The sequence below is a fragment of the Apostichopus japonicus genome, chromosome 4, assembly GCF_037975245.1.
Source record: "Apostichopus japonicus isolate 1M-3 chromosome 4, ASM3797524v1, whole genome shotgun sequence".
Lineage (NCBI taxonomy): Eukaryota > Metazoa > Echinodermata > Holothuroidea > Aspidochirotida > Stichopodidae > Apostichopus > Apostichopus japonicus.
The window spans coordinates 11,846,619-11,867,055 of record NC_092564.1 but is presented as its reverse complement, the minus strand read 5'-3'; the positions used below and the strand labels follow the sequence as shown (position 1 = coordinate 11,867,055).

General features: G+C 36.6%; 1 protein-coding gene across 3 annotated transcripts; it reads right to left on the bottom strand.

The window, feature by feature from the left end:
* Nucleotides 1-1,257: 1,257 nt before the first annotated feature.
* Nucleotides 1,258-17,583, bottom strand: LOC139966456 (sodium-dependent phosphate transport protein 2B-like). 3 transcript variants are annotated; one of them, XM_071969473.1, is made up of 6 exons: nt 17,425-17,583; nt 11,310-11,508; nt 10,376-10,651; nt 8,688-8,998; nt 7,925-8,129; nt 1,258-6,594 (listed from the first exon to the last, which is right to left on the bottom strand). In XM_071969473.1, exons 1-6 carry the CDS (start codon nt 17,452-17,454, stop codon nt 5,681-5,683), a joined length of 1,935 nt encoding a protein of 644 aa, XP_071825574.1. In that variant the 5' UTR covers nt 17,455-17,583; the 3' UTR covers nt 1,258-5,680. The 3 variants fall into 3 exon arrangements, with proteins under 3 accessions (XP_071825574.1, XP_071825572.1, XP_071825571.1); XM_071969471.1 differs by lacking the exon at nt 17,425-17,583 and adding an exon at nt 13,962-14,307; XM_071969470.1 differs by lacking the exon at nt 17,425-17,583 and adding an exon at nt 13,938-14,304.
* Between the last annotated feature and the right edge of the window lie 2,854 nt (nt 17,584-20,437).

Below are 20,437 nucleotides of genomic sequence, written 5' to 3'. Positions count from 1 at the left end.
AGGGTGTTGTTTATCACCATTGCTGTTTGCCGTTTATACTGATTCCTTGTCCACACTTTATGAAAATGTTTACATTATAAACTATGCAGATGATACGGCTATTGTTGGTTTGTGTAATGATAAATATCCACAGAGCATTGTCAATTACCACACAGCTATTGCGGAGACTGTAGCGTGGTGTGAAACCAATTACCTTTTTATTAACAGCTCCAAAACCAAGGAATTAATTGTTGATTTCCGTTCAGTTCAGATGCATGATCCAGTTATAATTAAGGATAGTGAGGTTGAGGTTGTGTCAGATTTTAAATATTTAGGACTCATTTTTAATCATACTCTCACTTGGGACTCTCATATAGGCTTAACACTTGCGAAAGTAAAGCAGCGGCTATATTGTATTTATAGGTTGGGAGGATTTGGTCTAGAATATGAGAAACAGCTTTGGCTCTTCCGCTCCATGGTGCTTTCACTCATGGTCTATTGTGCTCCTGTGTGGCTCTCTTCCTGTTTCAAGACTCATCTCAATTTGATTAACAGACATTTCAGAAAGTATTATTCTATAGATGATCAATACATTGAAGAAAAAGTACTTCATTATGTAAGAGGGATTTTGACTGATCCTGACCATCCTCTCCATAAGTATTACACCACTCCACGTAGGTTGTATACCCTACCTCGTATGCGTACTGAACGCTTTAGACATTCTTTTTTACCGAGGAGTATAAAGCTTTTGAACTGTCATATAACTAGATGATATTTTTATCATATTTTTGTATATATATTTTGCATATTTTTAAGCTGCGGAATCCATTTTATTATATCTTCATTTTATGATTGATATCAAGAAATTTTACTTTACTTTACTTTATCATGCATACATCAAATATATAGAAGTCATTATCACCATCAATTTCAGAGGTGACAAAAAATCCTATATTAGGTACAAGGAGTCTTTTGCTTTTGGTGGAGGTTAAAGGAAATTTTCTTGTCAACAGGGGTCAAATTGTGAAACATTTGTAAACACAACATCTGTATGCTGAGTACAGACTGTAAGGGTCTGCTTCGGTCATCAGCTGTCAATATGAATGTTTGTCACTCTCAATGCTCTCGTCCTCCTTCCCCTCTCTTTGTTACTACACAATTATTAATTGTTTATAAGAAATAATTAATTTTTCACTTGTCAGTAATTTAATGCCAAAGATCTGTAACGTCTTGTATCGTAGTCGGTACCATGACAAAAGGACACCATAATACGAATAATTCGTGCTTCAGGTCATAATATTTCTTTGATTTCAACCGTTGCTTAAACACATTTTACTGTTTAAATCGCCGCAAAACAGTCAAATGCGCATCAAATTCACAATGAATATGGAAGTAGACTCTCTCGAGAGAAGACGACGCACGACTTGTGCTTAAGTAAGTTGCACTGCAGTAGCAAGTTTACAGTTTTCAGGAAATCACTACTGGCTGTTCCCTTATTAATGGACAGGGATTCAACCATGTATACTTCTGGGCGCACTTAGCCCCCACCCCAGAATAAAGTCAAGGAGTGCTCACTAGCCCCCGCCCACCACCAGCAGACAGAATGTTACAACAAAATCAGTCTAGTTCATAAATATATAACATGTATGTGAGGTACAACCAGCAGTTGAAAATTCTTCAACTTCGTTTCAAAGTTGCAAAATATAGCACCATTTACATACAAACTAAAACGCCCTCCATTTTACCAACTGTATGACATAAATCTAAGGCCCCCCCCCCCCTCCCAGTACAAATATGGTGGTTCATCACCATTAATGGCTCCATTATTATACAAGGCTCATCAACAGGAGTGACTGCACTACCATGGGTACCTCCTTTAGCAAGGTTACTTCAAACCGGAACGTTAGCTCTAGAACGTTAGATCTAGAACAAGAACAATGTGTCCAAATAATTAATGACGGGTACTAATGCGGGATGCAATACCACTTCCTTTATGGTATATGCATGAAGAGAAAGACGGCTTGTTTGGGTTGGTTTACAACTAAAAGCACAGAGGGCTTAGCATATGCAGCTTGACTGAGATAATAGTTATAAAGTAAGTAATAATAATCATAATCATAATATTATTTGCTTTTTATATAGCGCTTTACACCAGCGATAGGTCTCAAAGCGCTTTACAGACGTTATATTACCCCTGTTCTATGATAACCTGTCTCAGAGACAACCCCTCCAGTCGGCAGCAGTTATATACTGCGCCTAATGACAAGTTACCTCACAGGTACCCATTTAACCCCTGGGTGGAGAGAGGCAAGTAAGATAAAGCATCTTGCCCAAGGACACAACGTAATGAACTAGGCATGAATCGAACCAGCAATCCTTGGATCACGAGTCCGACGCCTTATAGCCAATTGGCCACCACGCTCTCAATAATAACCAGTTAGGCCTTAACCAAAGGAAAATATCTTGAAAATAAAAATGTAAATATTTCCCCTATAGACTCATTAGTCTGTCTAGGGTTAATCCATATATTAAATGTCCCCCAATTAGGAGGATATCTCTTCTGTTTTATGATATTGCACCTGACTTTTATAAAATGACGAACTATAAATACTGCACACAGAACACTTCAATCAAACTCATGTGGAATGTAAAGTCGCAAGATGGTCAAAAAAGACCAACGGAAGCCTCTAAACACCTGAAGCACTATTTCAAGTACAAAGGTGGACTATTGCATAATCATCATCATTAAAACTAAACCAGGAACGATTGGAACCAAGCCAGGCATATAGTAAAAAAAACAGCAACAACGATATCAAAAAGGTCAAACATCAGATATGAAGTTTTAAGTAATAGATCTTAGAGAGACTGAGTTGGAGATGACATTTCAATACATGTCCAATATAACAGCAGAATGGGACTTCGGCTACGGTTAAATTCCTAATCTACAGTTCACAAGAAACTATCTTAATATGATTAGTATTAGGTTAATATATGCATACTTTCTTACAAAGCTGAAATAATTTCCTAATTTTAGTCAAAGTAGGACACATGCATGTCATGTAAATGATATACAGGATGAGGGTCTGTAGATAGTAAAGAGCTAAAAATATACATTTCATAAAATCATAAAAAAATTATAAATACAAAATAAAAGCCTTTAAATATTCTCTGAAATTATCTTTGCTTCCATTCCAAACTCTACAGTAAAACTGCTGTTACAGGCGGAGGATAATATATACTGCCAAGCTGCTTGACACCAACTCAACCTTCCTAGCAATGATGTTTACTTTGAGAGAGAAAAACATTCCTAACTTATTCATCAACCTTCACTCTCTCCCCTACCACTCAAATGGACGAACAGATTTATGCAAGGTGTTCAGTGACTTGCTATTGTTTTTTTAATTGATACAAGTTAATGAACAATGGAAAACTGACAGGAAAATTACAATGGAAAAGAGCCAAGAAATTTATGGATAGGACGGGATTTGAACCAGTGATGGGTTGCAATCAAGTCCGAGCTAAAAAAATTCTTTGCTATTTTCCATCTTCTTAAATTTGTCAGCTACATTGCCCCCCCCCCATCCACCCTCCCTCCCCCTTTTTATTTTTTTCTTATTTTTTATAAAGAAAACCTGAAATTGTAAAAGTGGATGTGCAGGCTGAGATTAAATCTTGGACATGATTGGGACCAAGGTACAGCAACACTTTTTGATTAAACATTTGATTACTGACTTATTTGAGAGTGAAAGGAAAACCAACTATCTCCTTCTATAATGAGCATATCTCCTTCATCATAAGTGAAGTGAAGAACAACATCAAACAGGTCATACAAACAACACATATAAAATAAATAGTTTGCTTTTATGACAGACTTGCGAAAAGCATGAAAATGGCACGAAAAACTTAAACAAGGTTAAATGAAAACAATTAACTCACATGATGATCAATTAAATAAGATGGATGGACAGACTCTTGGCTCTAGGAATCAGTTCTTTTTTGTTTTTCCAATTTTTTTTTCCCTTGTATTTTTTAACTTCCTCAGCTGATTGTTTTTCAGTTCTGTAATTTCAATCCTTATGTACTAAATACCTACCAGTCCACTCACTCAATTTCATTACTTCGATTACAGTAGTATAATGCAGTACCATCGGCAGTAGGCAAAGTGTAAAAGTTTCCTTTTGAAACTTAGCAGACTACTACTCAGAATGGTAATATCCTGTTGATTTTATATGTGATAAAAAACCATCTATTATCAATTTGTCATATTTCATATGACTCCTAATACTTTGATGATAAAAGTCAGTAACGTAAAGGGCTCAAATAGTTGAATTTTTGGTAATGATCAAGTGAAATGATAATAATGCGATTGATGATTTTTTTCTATTACACACAGCTTATAATCTAGGTATTTTCTCCCTCAGAAAAGCAAGGCTTCAAGCACAAAGTTTTATGACTGCAGAGTGTTTACAATACATTATGGCAAACTGGATTATCATAAAGCAATATAAACTAGAATTCAAGGTTGTTTATGAAAATAATTGCACGGTAGATATGCCTTAATGTGTGTTGATTAGATGCTGATGTTTCTAAGAGTTTAGCTCACATTGTGTGAATTTGTGTCTAACCTTCACATACTTTAGTTATTATTACCAGCCTTTGTTTGGAATTGCACTCAAAAAAAATGTAATATAAAAGAAAGTTATTACCATTCACCCTTTTCCTGAAATAAAAGATGGATGTCAGAGTAAATAAATAGTCTTAAGAATAACTTTCTGTTAAAGCCTACGTATGTCAAATGTTTTGAAATGTTCAGATCTGCAGGCCCAGATTACGAGCCATATACGGAAAACAAAACTCATAACAATGCATACATCCCGAGAGCTAGATACAAAGCTAGCCTGCATGAATTGTACTAGAATAATACATATTTGGACACAAAGAGGTAGTTTACACCAAACACTTTTTTTACAAATTCATTTGTGTCATTCCTTCATAAAAATTGTGACCCAATAGTTCAAAATATTGCACATCCATAGCACGTTCTAGCCAAACTCATAGGATAAAAAAACATGTTAAGAGATACATCTACCGAAAAAAAAACAAAAGTAAATTGGCCCCGGAACTTCGGAAGGCAGTTATTTTATGACGCAAAGCAGCCGCATGTGTACACGGAAGAAGCCGAACGGCTTGTAACAGAGTAACAGAGTACACATAGGGTGTTTATCCAATTTAGTTTTAGCTAGCTTTGCAGTAAAGAATGTATAATCAGGCATACCAAATAAACTCTTTTAATCTTGCAATGGGAATATTGACAAACATCAACTTCACTGTGTGCAATGATGTAAACAGTCTACAAAAAGCCTATCTAGGTAGAGGGAATATGGTCTAAGAGCACAGTTTAACATGGTCACTAATCAGAATCCATTCAAACCAGCAGAAATTTGTCACAAGTCTACTGCAATTGTTAGCTGACAGGACATACTTATTTACACTGTTGCTGTTGAATTTTCATTGATCTTATTTCGGTAGCTGTTATCAAAAGACAACCAGCAATATTCCTCATTTAACAGGCCTCGAGATCTACAAAGTTTAACTCCTCTGGGTTAAATGATTTAGGGCAGTTTAAGACCAATCAGCTTCATTTTGACGCCATTCAAAGGTTCACAACTTGCTGTGTTCACCTTTTAAATCAAATTGGAAATCAAACTTGACTGTCTGTGTTTACAGTCTGTTCGTTGTAAGATATCACAGAGACAGCCTGTTCCTTTTTCAAACTCTTTCTAGTTTTCTTAAGAGCAGACAACCTCCCCCAACATTGTATATGGGAAAATATCTTGCATATCAACATATCCATCGGTTCCAAGGACCGTAGAAATAACGGCAAGAAAGTCCATGTCTGAAATTTCTTGGGTAATAAATTTGGCTTTTTTCTCTGCAAGATATTGACTACGACTATGAACGTCATTAAAATAACAAATGGTATACCTACTGCTACCAGAAGCCATATACTTATAACAGACAAGGAGAACACCACTAAGGGTAAGATGAAGAACATACAAATAAGATACATTATAGCAAACCACCGATAATCAGCCGTAGTGTTACCCAGAGTCTTGGCTAGGTAGATGGGGACCTTACGCATGAACGTAACTGGGAACCATATTGTTATTGCTGTGATATTAAATAGTAAATGACAGAGGGCGATCTGAATGGCCTCCTTTAAATGTCCCTCGGAACTGGCCAGGGCCGCTAAGAGTCCCGTCGCAGTCGTCCCTATGTTCGAACCCAACGTGAGAGGGTACATCCTCTCTAACGTGATGACCCCCACCCCTACCAGGGGTGTCATCGCCGAGGTAAACACGGAGCTACTTTGAACCAGAAAGGTGATGCCGGCACCCACCAGGATGGCGACGTAACCTGTCAGATGCCGTAGGCAGCCGGGAAAGTCCGCATTGATGGTCTTCCTGATGACGAAAGCTATCCGACCCTTCATGAGCGAGTGAAGAATTTTGACGAGGAATATGAGACAGAGACAGAGCATGACCAGCGATGCCAGGAGGAGGATGCCACCCACTGCACGTTCTGAGAGGTTGGTGTTAACAAACAGATGATTACCTGGAGATATCAACAGAGAACGGTGTCAAATATATACACACACACATATATATCACCATTGTAAACTATATATACATGCTGTTTCATACCACTGCTGAGCATGATAAGATCTCAACTCTTATTCATGGCAGATGCCACAACAGCAGTTTGCTACTTTTATTGGCTTAGAAGGAAAAGTTTTGACTTTGAACTTATTGAAAATGTTTATAATTTCACTGTAAAATGGATTATGCTGGTATCACTTTGGAGGATGTCCAGGGAGTGTCTCATTAGTGTCTCGATAGGGATATATTATAGTTTTGTTGGTTATCAGAATAATTGCACATACATTGGATCAAACATCACAAATATAAAATACTTGGGGCGGAAAAAAAAACCTCAGTTGATACTGGTTCATTTTCTACAGTGGTTCCTTTCCTTCTAAAATCTTGAAACAATTCAAATGTTCAACTCATGCAAGTCAGCACCATGAATACTTCCTTAAGTGAACATTGTTCAGGGACACAATACTTGTTGTGAAAGGAACGCTTCCGAGGTTTGTCATATTTATAGCATATAATCTAGAATACCATAAAAAAACAAGACAACCCTAAAGCTAGATGCTCATCAGTTTGGTATCAACCCAACAACCCAAATTATCAGTTTAAACAAAATGGTTACAGATTTACTTTGGCCTCACATTTAAATTTTACACACTACACAAACTTCCATGTTCTTAAACAACACATGTTCTAACGAGCCTTTAAAACTTCAAAATACCTACAAATCCAATTGAAAATAGAGCAAGTCATACCGCCCCATCTATTATTCACTACTGGCTTTTAGCACTGACAAATCTCATTATACCCAGCCTCACTTCTCTAATGCTTTTCATTAATCACAGTCCTATAATATATTATTCATATAAAATATGAGGGTGAACAGTCCGAGGTCACTTCACTGTAATGGCTTGGTGCATTATTACAAACAGGCCCTAGCAAAGAAGGCCTTCACAATATTTTGCACAGTCCAGAATTATAAATGAATCTACGATGCAGCAAACATAATCCCCTGCCAACCAATTTTGTGGGCTAGGATTACATTCAATGCAACGGTAAATCAAACGAGCCGACAAGTGTGGGCAGTGTTCTGATTGTTTCTAGTTTTAAGGTCATTAATTATTCGCAGAAATATAGTGCATGTACTTTTAAAGGATTATTTTAATACTGGCTTTGATAGATAAATGTGTACAATCTGTGCCCTCCAAAACTGATCATCAAGTTAGAGAGAAAAACTGCTTTTAAATAGTATTTCGATCATGCATCAAAGTATTCTATCTATATTTACTCACATTTTTCAATACCCACTTCCTCAATTTGGGTAACTGGAACTATTTCAGTGGCCAACTGTGTTGCATTGCCACTTCTATAAAGGATCTCTTGGGTCCCATTAACGATTGAATGAATTTTTTCCTTTTTACACCAAATCTTCAAGAGGCTCTTGTCTGAGGAATCTATTTCACTGACAGCAATTAAAGTGATGATATTTCTATCAATCTGTGAAAGAAATAAAAACGCATGAAGTAATTTAGTTTTCTACTGTTCAAACACTCTGTCAGAGTTTAAATTATTCATGAACTACTTTTGTTGGACAACTGTACCAAAACCCTCAAAGACTGAACAGGTTGTCAAGGGGGGGGGGGGGGGGGTAGGGGGGAGATTCCCATTGATGATGCTAAAGAAGTCCTCATTGATGCATTTCCTGCACTATGCATCTCAGCTGATACAACAAGTAACGACTGCACAGATTCTATAGCAAACCAAAATACTTGTTTTTGTCTCCTGGTGTTAGCACCAAACTTAAATAAAACAAACACCGACGACTTCTTCTTTCGTCAAATGTCACGTCGGGATTCATTGCACAATCAGTAGAAGAATTTGAGAAATGCATAGACACATTCCCGATACTCTGATACAGTTATGAATTGATAGCAGGTTATAATTAGGGGAAACATGACAAAGCGGGTTTTCCAACGTCTGGTGATAATACCTGACTATGCATGTATGCATATGTAAACAACTTTCACACCAGAGAATGAAACAATCAGCTCTTACCTGAATGATACGAGATGTCAGTGGTTTTGTAAGCTTCTTGAGAAGTTCAATTTTGACTTCTTCATTGGATTTAACGTTCATACTCTTGAGAATGACACTGGTGGTGCGATATAAGTATCCGGTGAATACTTCCACTGGTAACAAGATTAAAACTCCCAGCCAGTTAAACATGTCATGGACGGTTGCAGCACCAAAAGCTCTTCTGAATTCATTTTTCTTGCCAACCTGGGCCAGAGATACTATGGTGTTTGTGACAGAGGTACCAATGTTGGCGCCCATTATGATGTAAATTGCTTGCTGAACATTGAGCACTGTGGAGATACAGACACAGCAGGTACACAACTTAAGTGACATGTCGGTTACATATTCAGAAAGCAGGGTAAACTAAAAAACTTTCGTAGAGTCCATTCTCCAGGCGAGAGTTGACCTGAAATGGTCCTGATTTTAGATAGTAAAACTATGTATGGCTTGCAAAAGATCAATCAGCAGGGTAAAGCTTAACTTGTGATGGGTAAGAGAAATCAAATGTTACTTTATACTGGCTGCATTTAATCACAGATCTCTTCTCCTACCTCATGTTCAATGTTCTGTAAAAGTACTAGGATGACATGTTTCTTTTAAATTAAAGTTGCACTTTTAACAATGCTGTATGTAAGATGTTAGAAACTGAGACCACCAAATATACATTAGAGCAGAGCTCTTGGAGTCTTAGCCTCTATGTAAAGCAAGCAATTTTCACTAACTTTTCCTCATCCTACCTGCACTACCCCACCTCACCATAGCCCCACCCCCCCCATCCCCCACCCCCACATTTGAGAACACCAGGATGTACATGGCCTGATATAATTTGAAATTTGAATTATCAGTTGGTAGTGATTAATTCCTTCTAAGTGTATTCTGTTAACGTTTTGTACACTTGTTTACGCATACAGTACATTCAGTGTAATGTCCGAAATCAAGTAATCAACAAATCTTCCCTGATGATTTGATTGGTCTAAACTCTCCAGCGTGTTCCATATTACTTAGTGACAGAATATTATCAGCAGATCTTCAGACTCTGTCAATGTTTAACATTTACAGTGAAGAGGTTGCATTTAGCCTATCATATATCACCTATGTGTCAACTGTAAATATAATGTACTTGTCACAGTTTCCTTGTCAAATGTTCCTTTAATTATTCCTAGATGGATCAGTTAGTGTCAATGGAAAAACTGTGAAAGTATGAATCCTGTCATCTTGCCTTCCTCTGAATCTGGGGTGGGCAACCTACGGCCCGCGGGCTACATGCGGCCCACCAGTGACTTTTTTTGTGGCCTGTGAGATGTCTCAAGAAAAAGAAAACAAAAATTAATCTATTTTACATCATTACAAAAAACGAGGTAGCTGCTTAGAATTTATCGGCACTAATGATGCTGTCAGTTAGGCCTATTATCCCCATAAATTATCAACTGTACTGTATTGACATTGTGTTTTATGAATACAGATTAAGTACACACACTTATTGCTTGAAAGTCCTCAGAATCAAAGGATTGAAATCAACAGCAGGTCGTTGGTTAGGTGCGGCCCAGTCAATTTTTCACTCCTTATATCTGGCCCATTCATTCAAAAAGGTTGCCTACCCCTGCTCTAAATCCTCTTTTAGCATACAACAGATGGCGGTATGTACTAACCACCACAGTAATACTTACGACCAGCAGAGACAATGGAAACAACAATTGACGTAGATGTGCTGGAGCTCTGTACAAGGACTGTTGCTAGGATACCCAACATCAGCCCACAGACTGGATTATTGAGTAACTCGTTCTCTCCCAGAACCTCCCCCGCCTCTCGACCACCGAGAAGTCGGAAAGAAGAACTCATCAAGTCAAGGGAGCAGATGAAGAAATAAAGGAAAAATAGGACGGAGATCGGCTTGAGGAGGAATGTGATGAAGAGTCTATGTAATCGTTCCTTCAAGGTCATTTCTGAAAAGACAGAGAGGGTCAATTTATATTACAGTGATGAGTTTTGCTAATAAAGGAAAAAATGCTTAATTGCCAGAAGTACACAATATTAACAAATACATGCAAAGGATAGGTACACCAATCAATATTTCAACTTTCTATCAAACACAGCTTGGACCTTGTAAATCTTGTTTCATGTCTTCATATAATGTTATATTACAGAGCTGGTTTTTAAGGGTGCCCTGATGGTTCAAGAAAACAGCTTTAATACTCTCCAATTTGTACATTACAAGACACTTGAATTGTGTAGAACATAAAATTTGAAGGTATTATGATTATTATTTTTTTCATTTCATTTCATCACTTTTTCACTGAAGAAATGTACACTCATACGATCAGAAAGTACAATAGTACTGCAATATGAAGTACATACAGAAATAGACAATTACTTCAAATTTATGCAAATGAGTACCCTACCATTCACAAACAGAAACTTATATTATTTATCTCTATTGAAAAGCTCAGAAACCTCAATAATAAGTGTGAATAGTGCTAACACTAAATTAAGCCTAACTGATGCCCAGGCTGCAAAGTCCATATCCACTTTCTCCCCTTCACAATTCACAACCATGTACAGTAAAACAAAACTTGCTGAATTGATCTAATGAAAAGTGCTAACCACTCCACATCTTTGAATTGCTGGTGTCCATCTCCAATAATGCCCAAGGATCCTCCTCTTCGTCTTCAGTATCCTCTGGCCATTCTTGACATTCCTTGGCCAGCAAGGTATCCCTCTTTCTCTCTTCTTTAGGTTTAGTTCCATTGCTGGTTTCTTTGAGATCTGTGCAGTCTTCACCATCTTGCAACTCCACATCAACCTAGTTTTGAGAGAAGAAAAAGAAGAAGTCTAGATACAATTTCTTTCTTTTATGCAAATTAATTTAATATCAACATAGAAAATCATGATTGCTGCTCAGTAAAGGTTGACCCTGCAATAAAGATTTTGCATATCGATGTATTGTAGTTGTTGCTCTCCCCAAAACATTTCATATCATGATATCTTGTGCGATAAGGAATAAGCCCATTTTCAACAAAGCATTAATTTGTCAACATCCATTTTACAACAAACCAACAGAAGAACAACACTTATAGTTAAAAACATCACAACCATTACATACAAAATCTCAGCCCCACCTTTATGCTGCAAACAAAGTTACTTATTTCATTTGGTTGGCAGCAAATACATTGAACTAATTACATTAACTGTACTCTGACTCTATTTTGTTGAACATCTCGTTGTGGTGTTTGTGATTACCAGCTAAAATAGATTGTGATGTCACTCTAGAGGCTGGTTTGGCACATGACAAGCCATTATTGTAATTTCACAACAAAAATTGAACGATTGTACTCAGACAATATATATGGTTAAACACAAGTTACAGATTACTTTCTTATAAAACATAATTAGCCAACCAAATTGAATGTTTCTTCTGAAACTGTCAAACAGGAAATAACTATTTATTAACTAAATTATATTAAATATTACACTTTTTACAGTTTGTACACTTACACAGAGGGTAACCTGGTCTGACACATTATCAAAACAGGCTAGGCTTATTAACTGCTTAAAATCCATGCTTGAACCCCACAGTAGTAACAGTTATGGTTTGTTAATGATTTCAAGTGACCGTACTGCAATGTACACACCTAACTTTCACAATCTCAATATCTGTCTTGGGTCGAGCTAGGTCACCAGAAATTATGACTCTGTTACTATGCCTTGTGCCCTGAAGTAAGGCTAGAGTTCGAGATAGTGGGTTCTTAAGAAGCAAATTATTCCTTACTCATTTCAAAACTTTAAATTTTCTAGCCTAGCAGAACAACTAGGCTACTTAGTTTTACATACTCTTGAAGAGCCCTGCATAGTGCATTCCATAACTTACACCATCAAAACCAAATGGATCTCGACAGTCTGAACCATCTTGTTTTGGAAATCATTTAATGTGCAGGCAGTAGCCTACACAATAATAACAAAACTTAAGGCAAACATGATGAGGCACTTTGGCGTATGAAGATATTAAGGAAATTGTAGAATCACCTGTGATGTAAACCCTAGATCAAATAGAAATGTGTCCATGCACAGATGTCATCAGAGGCAGGCTACCTTATTCAGTTTGTTTACATCTGGGAGTTTTTACCCTGATATATACTTGATCGTGGTGCTAGGCTACCCAATTCTTAATCATAAAATAAGTGCCATCAGTTCATGCAGTCGTGGAATACAGGTGTGGGACTGGTACTACTATAGTGTCAGAGTGAACTTCCAAGCCTGGGGGGAGGGGAGGGGGGTGGGTGTTGTACATTGCACTATCATTGTTACAAAGGGACCAAGCCAGAAAAGTATTTCTGGTTCCTCTACTTCCGGCCATCTCACATATATTATTTCGATACTCTTTATTTACTGTTAACTGTATTTGGTACCATCTTTTTATATATCCTATAATGTACGAACTGTAAAAATGGAATGTAGCATATAAACTTGAACTCTAGTCTAAAGCCTAGTAATGTATGTAGGGCCTATGTATTTTAGATCCTCCTGCAAGCAGGAACTCGGGAAGAAGCCATCATTAGCTTATCAAAGCCGCAAGCTGACCGAAGTCAGTCTCATATTTAATGTCCATGATTATGAATTGTTGTGTGTCAACAACTCTGTAACTGGACGACATGCATTACATCTTTGAGTGACTGGAACTGGGGACCTTATGATTGGAAGGCACCGGCATTTGTAATGTTACAAAGGGACCAGACCAGAAAAATATCCACTTATTTCTGGTTCCTCTACTGCCATCTCACATATATTATTTTGATACTCTATAATACTCTATATTTACTGTGTACTGTATTTGATACCATTTATATTTATCCTATATTGCTCAAAATGTTAAAAAAAAGGAATGTAGCAAACTTGATTGAATGTCTAAATATGCTCTGACCTAGGCTATGCTCTTGTCAGTCTTGGCCTTCCCTAGGCGAATGTCCACCCACAGTTCTAGCTCAACTTGGGCCTGGTCAGACTCATTGTTACTTGTGAGGGCCTTACTTAATACTATTAATTGTACTTAGTTATATGGTTACGAATTTTGGCGCAATTCTTAATCTGAAGTTATTGTAGCGAAGCCTACAATTAAGAATGATTCAAGTAGTTTATTTGCAGTGTGCCTAGTAATTGGTGTGGAAGTGTTTGCTTATATCTCTATAATCAAAATCAAAGGAAGAGAGGTAATGGGGCAAACCGGGCATAACTCACCCTCGGTGAGGAGCTTTCACTAACCGGCGTCGGGAATATCCTAACGTCAAATTGATTATTATGAAAAGTATTCTTGCCACCACCCGGCGACAACAAGGGGTCTGAACATTGCTGATCCTCGTCGCCAGCACTACTTATCCCATCCACCATATGGAGATAGTTAATCTGCTTAATTTCAACAAGATCAACAACAGCTATCCAGGCAAGGATCTGGGAAACAGCTGGAAGTCGGATCTTGAAGGGTTACGATTTGTCGTATGCAACTAACGGCCTAACGACCATATGCACCAAATTCCCACGCCAGGCGCAGGTGTAGTGCGTATTTCAAGTACACATGCTATAGTAAAACGTTCCGTTATATACATACGAACAAAAAATACCGGGTATGAATAGAGCAGACGGTTACCACATGTAAGGCACATGTACACTTAAGTTGTACGGCTAAACAAAAACTCCATTTAGGTAGTTCTCACATACATGTTTACAAAAAGGTAGTTTATGAAGTCCCTTGATAAACTGTAAATGGACGGAAACTCATATACGTTGTAGTAATATCTAATATCGTATAATTCCTAAAACTATTGCATTTGTCTACTTTGAGATATAGTACTACATAGCTTCCTTACAATTTATACGTCAATGAAATTCCTTAGCCTTATATGTGTGGTAGGCGTGGTTTCGCCTTCAGTTACACCTACAATGGCGCATAATTAGCATTGGAGGGAATGGTCTTTTTCTTTGCAAATCTGGGTCTGGATTTTTTCTGCGGAGCCAACCTAACCTGTGAATTTGAGATTGCTATGAAGAGTGTACGTTTCGCTGGCATTCACAAGCCAGCTATGTAGATAATGGATATCGTAGCTCGCGTGTGCACTAAAGTAATAAAATAAATTATATATATATATATATCTTTAAATAAACCGAACTAGTGATATGAAATGTGTATTCATTTACATTCTGAAAATGATTTTAATATCATTAAATAATTTTATGATGGCCAAATAATTATATTATTTCAAAAATTCTTTGTTGATATCATTATAAATACCAAGTAGTTAGTGATATCTTTAATTCGAATTTTTCAAACCATTAAAGTATCATTAATGATACAAATATGACGCACATATCACGAATTCAACTATATTTAATCACATGTCGCTATTCTTATAAATACGGCTGAATTAGTTGATATATACGTCATACGTATTGATATCATTGATATTATGTAAAGATACCTGTAAATGAGTTCACGACATATTGAAATAGGCCTAATTTAAATTGATGATATCTTGAATATGTCGTCTATGTAAAATACCAACAATTAAATTCGTGCATTTCAATAAGTTCCATTAGTGATATCAGCAATTATCCTGCACCAATAAACGATGAGATCATCATCAAATTTATTATAGGTATCATATTTATTGACATTATCAGTTGGTTTAATGATATCATTGAATATTTGCTGACATCATTAAATACTTAATAAAAAAGTAACTTCAACGGCTTGCCATAGGTCCGGAGAAACTGTTATGCCTTTACAAGATTGTTTCCTAAATAGGCATATACAATACGTGCTGTTTCGGCAAAGGACTACAGCAGTCATGCAACCATAATGATCCTATTCGAGTCCTTAATTGACACTTCTAATCCATGTCGGGTGTGCACTCCAGAATATTCCTAGTTCAGGGTCGACCCTATAGCTATTTTAGAGCCTCAGTTACGGTCAGGCTGGCAGTGCAACCAGAGAGCGTATAGTTTACCATTTCCGTCGGTGCGATTGACAATGTCGTTCGGATTTGTTTGTGGGGAACATGATATCTCAAGGAGGGAAGCTTGGACCAATCTCATATTTGGTGAGAAGGTGTACCACATTGACTAGAGTAGGTGTACCACATTGAGTAGAAGAACCCTATTGTTTTTGGTGGAGGTCAAGGGTCTCTGGGGTCACCAGGGGTTTAGTTAACATTGTAAATAGATATCTCAAGAAGGAAAGCCTGCACCAGTCTCATATATAGTATGTAGTTGTGAACGTTGAGTTCAAGATCCTTATTGTTTTTGGTGGAGGTCAAAGGTCACTTGGGGTTACTAGGAGTCACATTGTGAAAACATTGTTAACACGATATCCCAAGAAGGGAACTTGCTTGGACCAATATCACATTTAGTATGTAGTTGTAACACGTTAAGTACAAGAAGCCTGTTGTTTCTTGTGGATGTCAAAGGTCATTTGGAGTCACTGGAGTTCAAATTGTGGAAACCTTGTTTCATTAGCTATCGTACCTCCCACCGTCCAGCCTATTAGATAACATGTGCGTTACTCCTTATAAGAGTAGGAGAGGCTGTTGGCAATTGGAAATGAGCTTATCGGCACATGTAGAATCTGAATTCAGAATTCAGACGAACAAACGGCCATTGGATTAACTGTGTTTCTAACTGAATACGTCGTTGCATATACATGCCTAGCGCCCGTACACAAAAGTGTACATATAACGTTATGATTGGAATGAACGATATCGTTGTGAATCAAGGTATTATATTTTGCTTCCGTTGTTGAAGTTTTCCGTGGTATTTTGCAATTTTCGAGATTCAGTGCCAAATAAAAATTTCATGTTTGGATGTAGTTACGTTGGGGAAATGACCAGTCGCCGATTACGAAAATGAACCGTCGCGTAGTAAGATTTTTATCAATGACCACTCTCATTGCGAATTAATTGTGTAAAATGGTGTTAGTTTGGCAGTGAATTCACGAGCTGTGCCTGGATCGGCTGTTGACCTCAAGTTGTGTAGTCTCTTCCACCAGTTTCAGCATAGATAGGCCTTAAAAGTAACGTTCGACTTTCGTCACGTTTATGATTATGAGACAACTCGAACAAACCTGGTTAGGCATATGGGCAATTTTATCTAGTCTATAGGTCAGCAACGGTAGGATAAAATTGGGTTCGTTAACACAACAACTTGTAGGAAAAAAATGTTTCGTACATGTCAGAATACCAAAACACTTGAGGTGGCCAAACATCTCCTAAATTATATATTAAGACATTTTCCTAAATTCCATTACAGTTATAGTGTGAAAATTATGATACATATTTCATTGGGATGAGAAATATGAGAAGCAAGAGAAAGTCCGGTTGATGTGTAAATAATTATATTCTTTGGTAACAAGCCATAGTAAATAGGTGTGATATTGCTAGTGTAAATGTCGCCTTCTTCGCTACAATGATTCCGATAGGCCTATATATGATATAGTTGGAACTTTCCCTTTAAGTGCATTGGCTAGACCGAGTCATGATTCGGTCTGCAGTAACTATAGCAACAGCTCAACCCATTATACAAGTTTAAATGACATTTTTGGCTACAAATCCACTATTTTACATACCGTTATATAAAACTACCACCGATCCTAATGTATTGCAATACCATTGCAGAACGCTTGCTACAAAATAATCTGAAAATACTCATTAAGATATGTTTTTAACGTTTTACTTACTAGTTCTTCTCGGTCTTCAATCACCGTCATCTTATAACGCCGTTCAGAATGGTTACTACAAGAAATCAGTCGCGAATACAGTTCTATCGGGCAACTTTAGGCAGATGACCTCAATAACACAATGGAACACGCTAAACCCCAATCACGCCGATAACCAAAATCACCAAACAGTCCATGATCTAAAATTAATGTCAAGAGTAACATTTCAACGGAAATGGAACATTCGTTACCATGCGTAATGAAGGCTTTCCAAAAAGAAGAAAGAAAAAAAAAAGACCTGTCACTAACCGACTAAATTGTATGCAGTCGACTCGTAACTTCCCAATTACATCATCCATGTTTAAATCATAACAATTCATATATAGGAATGCTACTTCGCAACGAAGGAAGTCGTATAATGTTTCTTAATTAGAAACCTCCGTTAAAAGAGAGACTTGCATAGCAGATATATATAACCTCAGATATATCATAAATTAAAGCGGGGCATGCAATGTGAATACATAAGCACAAATAAACAACATACATTAATTATACTAATGGCTAATGCCGGAGTTCAGGTTTACGAATACCTGAGCAGGTAGATACTTAGCTAGCTTGTAGGCCTATGTACCGAGTACCTATATTGACAGAGTACTCCAGCTGATATATCAAAGGCAAACGTGCAGGATTAGGCTATATATGCCAATATGTGTTAGGGTAAACGACACCACAGTGAGCATACGAGTACACGTCGAATTTCCCTCAGTTATATGAGTAAGAGAACGAGTACGAGGCTCTATAATTATAGAGCCTCGTATTCGTAGGCCCGAGTACGAGCTGGGTATAAGATCAGTGCTATTAGATTCCAACTATGCCCATAACCACGAGTACATATCCAGCAGCGCTATAGTAGGCCCTATACGAGTTGAGATAAGATGATATGGTAGTATACCGTCGTGTACAAGTAAGGACCCACTACCAAGCTGCCCCCAATTACAAAGTAAATAGCCAAGCAATAATCACTCCCGAATCGGGTTTAAACTTCAACAAGCGACTATTGCCAAAACACTTCACCATGGCAACGAGTCCCAATGTATTGTCTATCGATATATACGATGTCTGGGATGACATTAGCGATTCAAGAGCTGAAAGAAAGTACTGTTTTTTTTTAAAGAAAATATAGTAACTTTTAAGATATTAAATATATTTGAAGGTGATACTGGTGATCCTGCAGCAAGTCCATTCAATTCAACAACACTATTAGCTAACCACTTTCATAAGGCTTATTTGCATATAAAGAGTGGGATGATATTTTCATATATAGGACAACAGGCTACTTTAACAGCTGAATATATCGTCTGGTAAATGATGACAGGTGACTTCAAGTTGTGCTGCTTTCACAGCCAAACAGGATATCACAGATATTTGTCTGTTCCATTTTGTTCCTAAGGTCATACTTGGCAATGATATATATATATATATATATATATATATATATATATATATATATATATATATATATATATATATATATATATATATATATATATATATATATATATATATATATATATATTTATTGAAATAAAATTAGAAACAGCATGTGCAAAAGTGGAACCACACTTTACTCTGAAAACGAAATGCAGTTTATTAGAATTGAGAAATGATAAACACATTTTTATGATAAAAGGAAGGAGAACACAAATACTTTTAGGATGATTTCTCTTTATTGCATAGTACTGGAATTAAACACATTTCTGCAATTAAATATAACTTGTAACCTCAACCATGTTTGAAGTACTACCAGTACCTTTGTTTCTCATAAGTTTCTCACTTATACAATAGTTACGTTTCCATTAATCCAGTCTTGGCCTATAAACCAATTATTAAATCATAAAACAGCTGCAAGCCATATAACATCAGAAGCTTATAAACCATGATGCACTATTGTGTTGTTCTTAAACTTTATTAATAATGATAATAATATAGCACCTGAGTAAAATTTGAAGTACACTTTATGAATTACTATAGAATTAAAATGGAATTAGAAATAACACATTACGAAATGTAAAATTGCACTACAATTAGATACACACTATGAAAAAAACTTAAGTTCATGGCAAATCAAAATTTAGAAAAATGTAAGAAAAATAATAAAAGTCCAAATCAGACAGAATGTTCACAGCACACATGCACACACACACACTGCTCATGCAGCCCAAGTGACACAAGAATAACAAAAGGATTATATTGATATGAAGTCTTCAGAAAACACACACACAAACACGCAGACAGAACATGATCACATACACTGCAAGTGTTGCAAACAATGACAAACAAAATAACACTGATATCTTTTACAATACAGACACACAGAGAGATACACTGATACAAATATGAAAAAATGAACAAAAATACCACAAAAACAATGATGAAATGCAACAATTGACACAGTTTTGACAACACACTCATGCAGAGATAAAAACTAAAACCTTACTACTTTTCATAGGGGAGTAGTAGACATCACAGGACTTTATCATGTATATACATACACTGTACACACATAAATAAATGCATACGCACACACAGACTAAATACACACACATAAAAAAGACACACATATACATACACATAAAACTATGGCTTTACCATGTAACAACACTGTTAAAATGTCTACAGTCAAATGTTTTTCTATAATGTAGTTGATAAAAGAACTATTACGTTTTGTCTTTGTTGGTGTTTGTCTATGGTATACCATGTATGCAAACATGCATTGATAGATGTTACCTGTATAGAGAAGGATCTGCTCAATAAATGTCTTCTCGACATTGGTAATTTCCTGATATCAGCTCAAGCAGGTGAAATTTAGCAATTGCTGACTAATCCATATATATATCCAAAGTTTTAGAGAAGCCTGAAGCACTTCACAAGGCTACTATAACGTATTCTGTTATGTCTAATGATAGAATAATGATACCAGTATAAAATTGATTTTTTTTTTTTTATCACAGACACTTTCACCCATGAAGAATGG

Excerpts from the sequence above, each read along its gene's own strand:
- LOC139966456 (XM_071969470.1), bottom strand. The coding sequence starts at position 14,087 with ATGGTGGATGGGATAAGTAGTGCTGGCGACGAGGATCAGCAATGTTCA. Across the intron at positions 10,652-11,309 it reads CAATTCAAAGATGTGGAGTG|AAATGACCTTGAAGGAACGA; the intron begins GTTAGCACTTTT and ends CTGTCTTTTCAG. Across the intron at positions 8,999-10,375 it reads TTCCATTGTCTCTGCTGGTC|TGCTCAATGTTCAGCAAGCA; the intron begins GTAAGTATTACT and ends GTATCTCCACAG.